We start from the raw sequence: 11,456 nt of genomic DNA on the forward strand, positions 1-11,456 counted from the left end.
TAGCCACACAGGTGTGTTGTTGAGACGGTTCATTAACTAAGTGGTTTGTCTCTGCTGCCACAAGGGACTGAAATAACTACAGCTGATCTTCTAACTACCATGTACAGTTATTTGTGTGCTTTTGTGATTAAATGTAATGAAAAAATTTTTTCAGTTCTGTGTGGAAAGAACAAAAAGTTTTGTTTTTATTTCCATATGCTTTCTATAAGCCTGAATGTCAGAATTAGCAACGGTGTGTTCTAATGACACCAAAACTGGCACAAAAATGTTGCATTGATTGCGATAAACCATAGGAATCAGTGCAACCAATGTGCCAACACATTCTGAAGTAATTAGGGCCTCTAAATGGTCCCTGATCTGGACCACAGCACAGTTGTCCTTCTTGGCAGTGATTGGTGGCTGTGGTAGCTGATCTCTGGGAGAAAGGGGAGTGATCAGAGGGAATTAATGAGAATCCAGTGGCCTCAGTCTGTTGCTTGGTTGTATGGCAAAGACTACACGACGAGGACTGTAGGACTCAAGAAGTGCACGGGAAGGCCTGTTTACTGTAACGTGCACAACCCCTACCATGTTCAGCAGGTTAAAAAATTTGATGAGGGCTCCTGAGCCTCCCCCCGCCGGTGCTCCAACCCCTTCTGCTACTCCAGCTCCACCAGCTAAGGTAAGGTCTTGTCACATATTAGAATAATTAAGTAATGTCTCAGAAATAGAAATGGAAATGTATTTTGGTCCACTGTCAATAACTGTGACCATGAATAAACAGTGTTGTAGAAAAGTACTTAAACACAGAATAGGACAATAAGATTCTTAGAGTAGATTGTTCTTTCTTGTAATGTAAGTGTAGTTTTTACTACATTTTTAAAATGTAGTAATTCGAATAAGTTTGTAATTCACCGTACAGCAAGTTTTATTGTCAGTGTCGTTGTAGGGTTCGAGTATTGACACCCAGGTTCTCTTAATTCCCGGCTAGATGTCAAAATGTCCATGAATTTTGAGCCATGTTTACCCTTTTAAACAGCTGGAGAATTTTTATTATTTCAGCTTAAAAATAAGTTAAAAATAAGTTTTGTTTTTTAAAACTTTTTCTGTTTATTATAATTCCATAACCATGAGCACTTGTAATAAATTAATTAATGTATATTATATTTTACACATTTGGGTTGTGTCCTATTTTTCTTAGGTTAGTTAATGGTGTTTCTTTTGCACCTTTGTCCGCCTACTGTTAACAGTTTTGTGTGCTCACAGGAAGATAAGCCTCCTGAAAAGAAGGATGAAAAAGAGCAGCCACAGAACGGAGATGAAAAGAAAGAGGAGGTCAAAAAAGATGAGGAAAAGAAAGATGAAGTGAAGAAAGATGAAGAGACAAAACCAGGTTAAGTCTATTCATTTGGTCTTAATTTCTAACATGACACAAGTATCATGCTGTTCTTTGCCAGAGTCCCATTCTGTTAATACCCTGCCCCCCTTCACAAAGTGAAACAGATGCTAAACAGAGCTTAGATTAAAATCTATATTCTGGCAAATTCTACTCTCTGTGGACTGTAAAGGTTAAAGTTGAGGTCCATTCATATTTGTAGAGCAACAATTTTCAGCATTTGAACTTGACATGCTACCCATCAAATCTGATGTGCTTAAAGTGCAGACAGTCAGCTTTTTTGTTGAAAATATTCTTTCAAATTGAAATTATGGTGTGTTGTGGTGTGTTGAAATTCAGCTTCATTAACATAAAGTTCAAAGAATCGTCATTCCCACTGACAAGCTGAAAAATCATAGACCTTCTGTGATGTATACTACTACTGTAGCCTTAAAGCCACAGGCCATTCAGGACATAAATGACCTTTTTATTTCTGCCCTTCCCTGTAATAGATGGAGTAGTAGGTGAAAGCTGTGGTTCATTGTGGGACACGAGAGTTAAGCCATTTAGTGTGTTTTCATATCACAGCATGTTGGTTTTGGTATATGCATTTCATCCAGGTCTCCATGTTGTACGTCTAGCGTCCTCTTCTTACTGCTTCTTTTGTCTCAACGACCCCTAGTGGTCTAATTTACCCTTACATGTACAGTCAAGGCTCTTTCAACACAGGTGTGTACAATCATTACTTACTGGTTTGAACTCATTGTGTGTCACGACATCTTGAAGAAGGTCGGTCCTTAAGGATCTTTTATTTTTGAAAAATTGACTGTGTTTGTTTGTTTGTTGAGTGTTTGTATTGGAATTGTTTGTGCTACACCCCATTTATAGATGAGAACATGTTTTCTTTGTGAGGTGAATAATGAAAAGGTGTTTGCATGTAGAAAACACATTACTGAATTAATGAAGTCTAAATTAATACACTGGACAGGTAAGTGCAATGTTAAGGTTGTGAATATTATAATAATTAAAACTCTGAGGTCCTGGCCTAGCATTGTATCTACTGACATCACTATTACATACTTACTGTGTATTTATTAGTAACTGAACATTGTTATAATTTTGACACCACCAGCAACTGAGGCTGCTGCTGCTGCTCCGGCTGCTGCTGCTGCTCCGGCTGCTGCTGCTGCTCCGGCTGCTGCTCCGGCTGCTGCTCCGGCTGCTGCTGCTGCTCCGGCTGCTGCTCCGGCTGCTGCTGCTGCTCCGGCTGCTGCTGCTGCTCCGGCTGCTGCTCCGGCTCCTGCTGCTGCTGCTCCTCCTCCTGCTCCTGCTAATACAGAAGGTGCTCAAGGGTAAGAATTTGTACAGTTGTTCAGTTTTTATGCCTCAAAGAAACAGCAAGGTATACATTTAGATTTAGGTTTAAGATAAGAAGATGGACGTGAGGAAAATGCATTAAATATAAAAGTGTGTTTGGGTGTAATGTAATGCAACTTGGTGTTGGGCGCCTCTAGAACAAACTCACACATCTTTACTGATGCAGTAATTCATGATGGTAGTAACAGAATGAATTCAAAGGTGTAAAAAAACACTTTGTCCACTAATTTACAGAGAAATACTGAGCATGAAAATAAAGTGTGGGGAGTTTGATCATGTAGCATGACAGTGGTCCAAAACAAGCCCACAACTTAACGCAGGGGATAATCAGGTTTTATACTGACCAAGTTGATCACCAGACTGTAACCCAAGACAATTTTTTTCTGCTGAACAGAAGATGGAACTCTTTGGGGAAAAAGCACATCAAAAGATAGATTCTGAGTTGTTTCCTAGCTCGACATGCTGTGTATATATAAATTCCATTAAATAAAAGCTGGAATTATCATATAATATCCATATCATATGTTATATTTATCTCTTGATTCTGAACACCCCTGTGTACCTGATGTCCAGGTAGCAGCCTCAGTCAACACAAACAGTAACAGCTAATTCACTTCCATTTGGGGCATTCCCATTTCACTGTCACCCAAATTTTTAACTTCCATTTAATCCATATATAAGGTACCATTTCACCAGTTTTCAAATCATTCAGCAGTTGTGTGGTCTGGCTTTTTTTACAGCCAGGCTGTAACTGTAAGTAGGAAAGGAGCTTAGGAGCTTAGTGGTATTTGTGTCTGAAAAGCATTCACGTGCAAGTAGGAGTCAATTTTTAAGACTTTATTTTGGTGCCTTGCAGATTTCTATAGGTTTTAGGCAATTACAACTATCCCCTCAGTAATACTGTCTAAAAGAGATAATATTTAAAATAGAATATATTTATAATATATTTAAATGATTAAACCCTTTGAGGTTCAGATTAAAGGGCTACTTTACTGATTTTCAGTCTAAGGTTCTAGTTTTAGGAGTACATGTATGTAATGAGGTACAATGTTCCTCTCTCCCTGTATTAAAATATCTCTGTGCATCTAGCAGAAAAACTCCTCCAGAGTCAGAACAGAACAGGTTGACTAAGACTACAACCTCTGTCATCTGAATTGGCAACACTCCTCTAGATGATAAAAACATGACATTGATGATGTCATCTGGATGGTAGAGGGAATACTCTTTACTTACTTAATACTCTAATACTATTTATATACATGTAGTCCTCAAAAGAGAACCATAGAAATCGATTAAAAATCATTGAAGTTGCCCTTTAAAGTGGAAGCCTGATTGTGCCAGTTACAGGCCTCTCAAAGAGCTAATGTTGTGTATCTGCTTGCTTTTCTTCTATAACAAATGGAAGATATGTCCTATTTATTAAACAAGCTATCATCAAGAATCATCATCTCTTACTTGTCACAATAAATATTCAATTTTTATTACTGTTTTTAGTGAAGAAGCCCCACCTCCATCTCCTCCACCTGTGGTCTACTCCCGCTACACAGATGACACACTCAGAGGTATGATCAAGAGGTTAAGAGAGCGGACAGAGATGCTCAAAGAGAAAACCATAGATCCCTACGCTACTTCTCCAGAAATCAGCCCCCCTGTCAGTAAGTACAGTAAATGCAATCTGACTTAACATGCAACAAGTGTGTTAACACGACTGGCCACTAAATCCAGCATCACTCTGTGTGTTTAGCTCCTATTCTGAAGAAGGACCACTACATCAGACTCAAGGAGGAGGAGCGGATAGCCAAAGAAGAGGCAGATAAAAAGAAGGCGGAAGAGGCAGCTAAAAAGGCAGAGGAGAAGAAGAAGAAGGACGAGGAGAAGAGACTGGAGGCTGAGAAGAAAGCAGAAGAGGAGAGGCTGGCGGAAGAGGCCAGGAAGAAAGCAAAGATCCTTCCAGAACTCAGCTGCTCCTGTATTGACGTCCTCTTCCGTCCTATCGAAGACAAGATGGATACAATCATGGGAAACACCATAGATCCTTTCACAGGCAGGTGTCATGGGCCATCTGATAGCTGAGTTCAAAAGAACACACAGAAATGTAAAAAGACTTCAATTGGTGTGACTTCTGTTTTTAGATCGCCGCTACATTGCCTGGCTGACCGTGGTAGCAGTGGCATTCAACTACAACGTCTGGTTTTGCTCTGCCCGACTGGCGTTCCCGTACCATAGTGAAACTGCCAACCCTTACTGGATATTTTTTGACATTCTAAGTGATGCAGTGAATATTATTGACATCATGGTTTGGCAGCCCCGACTTCAGTTTGTCAAAGCCGGAGACATTATTGTAAGTCAAACGTGTGCAGCATCTCTCTGTAGTATCTGTGAATGTAATTCACCAAAATGTCCTGTCCCCTTGCAGAAAGACAGAGCTTTGACTAAGGTACACTATCGGAAATCCCAGAGATTTAAGGTGAGTATTTGAACTACAGTAAATACAAATGTACAACTGTACAGTATTCTCGGAGGACGTTTTTGTGTATTTCTACTTCACCACTTTTAACATTAGTATACAATGATACAGTTAGAAAACACACAGCAAGCGTTTAAATACAATGTATTAACATAGATTAAACCAGTTGTTCCAGTTTCTCTAGTTTCATATGTGGTTCTCAGTTCTACTAGAAGTCACATCCCCTCTAAACATCTCTCATGATTCCTTTTTAAATGTTATCAGTGGATGTGCTTTCACGTATATGTATCAGTATAAATTTCTGGGGCAAAAAATAAATTTAATACTTTGATCCCCTTTTGCTTTGATTACAGCTATAGCATCGTTTCAGTAAGCTTCTGCAGTGTCACCACATTTACGTGAACCTTTTGAAATTCTATTGTTTTCCGTATTCATTTGTTATAAAATGTGATCTAATCTTCAGTAAAGAGTATTAACAAATATAATGTGTCTAAAATAATAACACAAAACAGTTTGACCATTCAGTTCATGTCCAACACCTTATAGTGATAGTGGAAAAAGTTTGTGAACCCTTGAAATTAATAACTTGTTCACCCCCCCACCCCTTTGGCAGCAATAACATCTACCAGGTGCTTCCTGTAGCTGTGGATCAGACCCGCACATTGTTCAGGATGAATTTTTGCCCATTCTGCAGAACTGACATTCTCACATTATTAGACATTTTTGATACACTTGGTTATTTATATTCCCCCTAATCACTGCTAGTTGGCCAGGCCCTGATGCAAAGCAGGCCTAAATCATGATGTTTCCTCCACGATTGGGATTGATGTTGGGATGATGTTTTTATGGTCATATGCTGTGCCCTTTTTACACCAGATGTATTGCTGTGTGCTCTTTCCAAACAGTTCAGTCCTAGTTTTGTAGACCTACAAACTTTTTCGGAAACTTGCATGCAGCAATGTTCTTTTCAGTAAGCAGCAGCTGGTGTCCTGCCATAGACACCCTGCTTGTTCAATGTTTTACTTACTATAGACTCATGAACACAGATGTTAGCCAGTTCCAATGATGCCATCAAATCTTTAACTGTCACTCTCGGTTTCTTCTTTACCTCATTAATGAGGGTTAGTTGTGCTGTTGGGGTCATTTGACTGGCCGCCCACTTCTAGGTAGAGTAGCTACAGCTCCAAAGTGTCTCCATTTGTAGATTGTTTGTCAACTGTAGACTGGGGAGTTTCAGCTCATTTTGACGATGCATGGTTCAGAAGCGTATTCTTCTTGTGTGAAGCCAATTGAAAAAGTTTATGTGTTTTTGTCACTCAAAGTAGCTGTAGGGTTAGGGTTAGGGTTTGATTAAATTAATTTACTCAACTTATGCTAACACTCAAATCAGGTCATTATTCAAAGGGTTCACATGCCTTTTCCCCTTGCACTGTCTTGTTGTTCGCACTAAAGACAAATTATAGCAGCTGATCATTCCGTACATTCAGGTAGTCAGCTGAAACAAATGAAACACTGCAATAATTTTCCAGTGGAAGGCTCATAGCTATTTGTTCAGTGACTGGGCAGTGTATGTAATCCATATGTTAAGTACAGTTTCCTGATAATACCTTGTTGTAATGGGACTTTTACTTACATAAATGAAGGCGGAGAAATGCCAGCATTTAACTAACCCTCACGAGTTTATTAACTCTAATGAAGTTTTTCTTTCTACATGTAGACTGATATAATCAGCATCCTCCCCTTTGACCTTCTTTGCCTGCGCTTTGAATTCTCCTCCATTTACAGACTGAACCGCTTCATCAGGGTAGGCTCATTCCATTTAGCCTTAATGTAAATGACGAGCAGGGAAAGGTACTGGAGGTTTGATTGAACTTCACATTTCCTGTGTGTTGCTAGATTGAGTCCTTCTTTGAGTTCAGTGATCGACTTGAGAGCATCATGGCCAAGGCTTATATCTGGAGGTGAGTCCAGGCAAATGTAGTGTTTCTGCCACCATTAAGACAATGCCACTGTAATGACTGGCTTCTTGTTAGCATGTTACAATATTTGTACTAATTTCTTAGTATAAATGTTGTATGTATATATATATATATATGTGTGTGTATATATATATATATATATATATATATATATATATATATATATATATATATAATTGTACTTTTTTTTTTTAAACAACCAAAACGCACACATTTCTAACACAGGGATTAGTGTGTTTCTACATCTTCAGCATCTTTAAGCTCAGCATTACAGGGGAGGATCCAGTGTACTATTAAGTATTTGTGCTCAGAAATTACAGGATCCAACTTTTTTCTTTTTTCAGTGATACCAGTGCAGCAGAACTTTGAATCTGCAGATAAGACCTGTTTGTTTTTACCTACATCACTATAGAGGCCCCTCAGAATTCAGGAAATTCTTATGTGATGAAGTGTAACTACTACTCTGTAACTACAGATTATACTATATGCTACAGTAGATTGTAGCAGAGTTTTATTTTTTTCTGCATTTTGACAGAATCATATTTTTCGCACACATCTGATCCCGTCTATTTCTATCTGTTTTTGTAACTGTCTCTCTGATTCAGAGTGGCTCGCACCACAGGCTATCTGCTCTTTATGCTCCACCTCAACGCCTGTGCGTTCTATGTGGCCTCAGTACACCAGGGTCTTGCAACGACTACGTGGGTGTATGACGGGAAGGGCTCAGCGTATGTACTTTGTATTTGTTGTTTTGTTATTTGTGACCATACTAGATCTTAATGTTGGAGCCTCTGTTAATAGCATATTCCACACAGTGCTGATTATATTGATTATAACAGATGAGGGGGATTTATCAGGAAAGGGTTCCAAAGTTATTTCTAAGGCTCTGGGAAGCCACAGATCCACAGTGAGACAAACAGATCTACAAATAGAGAATAATAGTGATATAAACAGTAAACAAGAGCACTGCAAAAAGTCCCAAAAGATCCAAAGAAAACATCCACAAACAACTGGTCTATGTCACTTTCTATGACTCTGGAGTGGCCTAGTTCAAGCCTGGATCTAAACTAGCTATGAAGTTATTGAATGAGGAGTTGCATAACCTTTCTGTTTTTTCAAATATATTCATCACTTGCATTTAACATTTTGTTTGCTCAAGTTTTTCTCGTTTTGTTAGATTTAGTTTGAAGATACAAAAATAGTTTAGTGTGAGAGGCACACAAAACAGAGAATAATAACTGCAGCTGATTTTTGTCTCCTGGCAACTCAGTTCTAGTATATTCTTCTGAAATGAAATTCATTGCATTGTTGTCCATCAGTAACCTGGAAGTATGTTCTTCCACAGGTACCTGCGTTGTTACTACTTCGCTGTCCGCAGTCTGATCAACATTGGAGGTCTTCCAGAACCTATAACTACCTTTGAGATTTCCTTTCAGATGACTAACTTCTTCATTGGTGTCTTTGTGTTCTCCAGTTTGATTGGACAGGTATGAGGACAGTGTTTTTCATGTAACAGCTGTCTGAGGACCCTAGAAAAGTAGATCTGTCTCAGTGGTTTAAATGTTGCAGTTTTAGTGAATGTTCTTGATTTTGACTTTGTTGGATATTTTAAACTTTAATCCTTTGAATGTTGCTTTCAGATGAGAGACGTTATTGGTGCAGCAACAGCAGGTGAGACGTACTTTCGGGCATCAATGGACGGCTGCGTCGCCTATATGAACACCTATTCTATCCCCAAGTTGGTCCAGAACAGAGTGCGGACCTGGTACAACTACACCTGGGCTGCTCAGGGCATGCTGGGTAAGTCTCAAAAACATGAACCCAGAAATGTATCCAGAGGTCACTGACTCATTATTGTCTAGTATACAGGAAAATAGAGACAAGTGTATATAGGAGAAGAACATTAAGTCACGACTGCGCTGTCAACACAGCACACTGAAAGACACGTGTCCTCTCCAGATGAGTCGGAGCTGCTGGACAAGATGCCTCTGGTGATGAGAACCGCCATCGCTGTGGACATCAACCTGGCAACGTTTCAGAAGATCGCACTGTTTCAGGTGAGTCAGCATTTACTTTGTCCTCTGGTCCTAAAACAGTGAGGTCTGTATCAAGGCTGTTGACAACAAAGAATGAATTCTGTGATTATGCTCAGTGGTTGAGAGACGTGGAATTCCACACATCTGTATGAATAAAGGTAACTGGCATTGTGTCTTTCAGGGCTGTGACCAGCAGATGTTAGTGGACATGTTGTTGAGGCTCAAATCAATCGTCTATCTACCTGGAGACTTTGTGGTGAAGAAGGTAAATTTTAAACTAAACTTTGGTGAGCACCATGATGCACATAACCAATCATTCGTGTAAGGTTTGACTCTCTGAGAACATTGCTGACCCCACATTCTCTGCAGGGAGACATCGGTAAAGAGATGTACATCATCAAAAGTGGAGCAGTGCAGGTGGTGGGTGGACCTGACAACAGTATAGTGTTTGTCACGCTGAAGGCTGGCTGTGTATTTGGAGAAATCAGGTAAGTGGGCAGGAGAGTTTAGTTACCGGAGATCTCTAGAGTATAGCAGGACTGAAACATTCAGCAAGTTGTGAATTAATCTTTGCCCTCCCCCCAACAGTTTACTCCAGTCTGCTAAAGATGGAGGGAACAGACGCACTGCTAACGTCAAAGCTCACGGCTTCGCCAACCTGTTTGTCCTGGAGAAGAAGGACCTGTTTGACATCCTCGTCCACTACCCAGAGTCTCAGAAAGTGCTGGCCCGGAAGGGAAGGTGAGCTACTGACAGGTGCTTTAGCCACAGGACAGTTCTGGTAAGCAGACGTGTGGTTTGAACTGTGTGTTGGGGGAATGGTTCAGCTTAAACAGCTCTGTCTGCACTGCTTCTGGACAACTCTTCACGTCAAGATGATACACATGACATACTGTCTAATGGGGAGACTGGTATACATCGTGTTTGTGCTTTTGTGATTGTACAGAAAACTGATTAAAGCCAAAGGCCCTGCAGCTGCTAAGACCACTGAAGAGAAGCAGAAAGGTCTGACTCTGTTTGGACAAAAACCACCAACCCCCAAGATGCTCAAAGCCTTCGGCAACTTTGGAGGCCTGATGGACAAACTCAAGGTATAATCTTTTTTTCACTGAGAGACCAGGCTTCAGTCACAGATAAGCTGGAACAGTCCACACTTAGACCCCTGAATTCTACTTTCTTAAGGGAACGTGTCCTAAACTTTCAGTCCAGTCCTCTCATCACATAATGTTGTGAGCCATTATCTAATGTCCTGTTTTTTTTTTCTTCTTTCAGCAGAAAGGCGCAGCAGAGAAGTGAGAGCAGTGAGAACAGGATGCGTTTTCCTGCTGACACTCCGACAGTTCAGGTGTTACAATTAAAGAAACCTAAATTGAAATTGGACATCTGTAATTATAATGTAAGGACATTTACCTTGTTCTAGTCTTAATGAGACAGAAATATATTATGTACACTATGTGTTGAGTTTAATCTGAACAGTGCCAGTAACCAAACCAAGCTATTTCATTAGTCAGCCATGCAGGGGATGTACAAGTTAATCTTTCTGTGCATTTACATGCACCGTAACCAGGTTAGAGTCGACCTTCTCAATTAAGCCAATTTCTTCATCAGCTTTCTGAAACCTGGTCTCTGTAATCAGGGTATTAGATTAGAGAAATCTGATTTCAACTCAGATTCCTCTGCCATTTATACACGTTTCTAATGATTTATTTTTTCCAAACCAAAGTCTTCAGACTTCACCTGAACCAACACAAAGTGCCCAGTAGACATCTAAATAATTCACTTTTCACTGTGTATTTTGTTATTTCACAGTTTGTGCTCTGAAAAGCAGCACCGTGTCTTTCTGTATGTCTCACAGCTCTGTCATCTCCCTTGACACATTAAAAAAATCTTCCACCACAGTTGTTTTCCTGCTTTTATCCAGCCCTTTGAAGTTTCTGTGCTCACCAGTGGGTTTTTGTTTTTAAATTCGGCCACTTCTCTGATTTTCTGGTTTTCCTGACACGGCTCTGACAGATCAGAGGATACCATAACTGTCATAGAGCAGTAAGAATACTGTACATTAATAATCATTTTGAAAACCCTTACACTAAAGCTGACAGTGAACACTCAAAACACATCCTGATGGTTTAATCTCAAACCCACTGCTGGTGCAAAATCCAAAATAATGGACTACTGGAGCTGTAACTGTGCTGAACCTTTGATTAGTACACTGGTTCTAGCGCCATGGAACAAATCAGCCTGCA

At 39.9% G+C, this 11,456-nt stretch overlaps 1 protein-coding gene across 1 annotated transcript; it reads left to right on the top strand.

Annotated features, from left to right (window-relative positions):
• Nucleotides 1-568: 568 nt before the first annotated feature.
• On the top strand, nucleotides 569-11,429 carry cngb3.1 (cyclic nucleotide gated channel subunit beta 3, tandem duplicate 1). Its single transcript, XM_026364148.1, has 18 exons — nucleotides 569-661; nucleotides 1,246-1,314; nucleotides 2,516-2,706; nucleotides 4,226-4,386; nucleotides 4,476-4,775; nucleotides 4,864-5,072; nucleotides 5,148-5,198; nucleotides 6,916-7,002; nucleotides 7,095-7,159; nucleotides 7,783-7,905; nucleotides 8,523-8,664; nucleotides 8,818-8,977; nucleotides 9,137-9,234; nucleotides 9,395-9,478; nucleotides 9,583-9,701; nucleotides 9,802-9,954; nucleotides 10,160-10,304; nucleotides 10,486-11,429. Exons 1-18 carry the CDS (start codon nucleotides 569-571, stop codon nucleotides 10,507-10,509), a joined length of 2,274 nt encoding a protein of 757 aa, XP_026219933.1. The 3' UTR covers nucleotides 10,510-11,429.
• The last annotated feature ends 27 nt before the right edge of the window (nucleotides 11,430-11,456 follow it).

The sequence above is a fragment of the Anabas testudineus genome, chromosome 2 (assembly GCF_900324465.2).
Source record: "Anabas testudineus chromosome 2, fAnaTes1.2, whole genome shotgun sequence".
NCBI classification, from domain to species: domain Eukaryota; kingdom Metazoa; phylum Chordata; class Actinopteri; order Anabantiformes; family Anabantidae; genus Anabas; species Anabas testudineus.

Coding starts and splice junctions, on each gene's coding strand:
- cngb3.1 (XM_026364148.1), top strand. CDS start 569: ATGTTCAGCAGGTTAAAAAATTTGATGAGGGCTCCTGAGCCTCCCCCC. Junction 2,707..4,225: donor AATACAGAAGGTGCTCAAGG/GTAAGAATTTGT, acceptor TACTGTTTTTAG/TGAAGAAGCCCCACCTCCAT. Junction 7,003..7,094: donor GACTGAACCGCTTCATCAGG/GTAGGCTCATTC, acceptor GTGTGTTGCTAG/ATTGAGTCCTTCTTTGAGTT.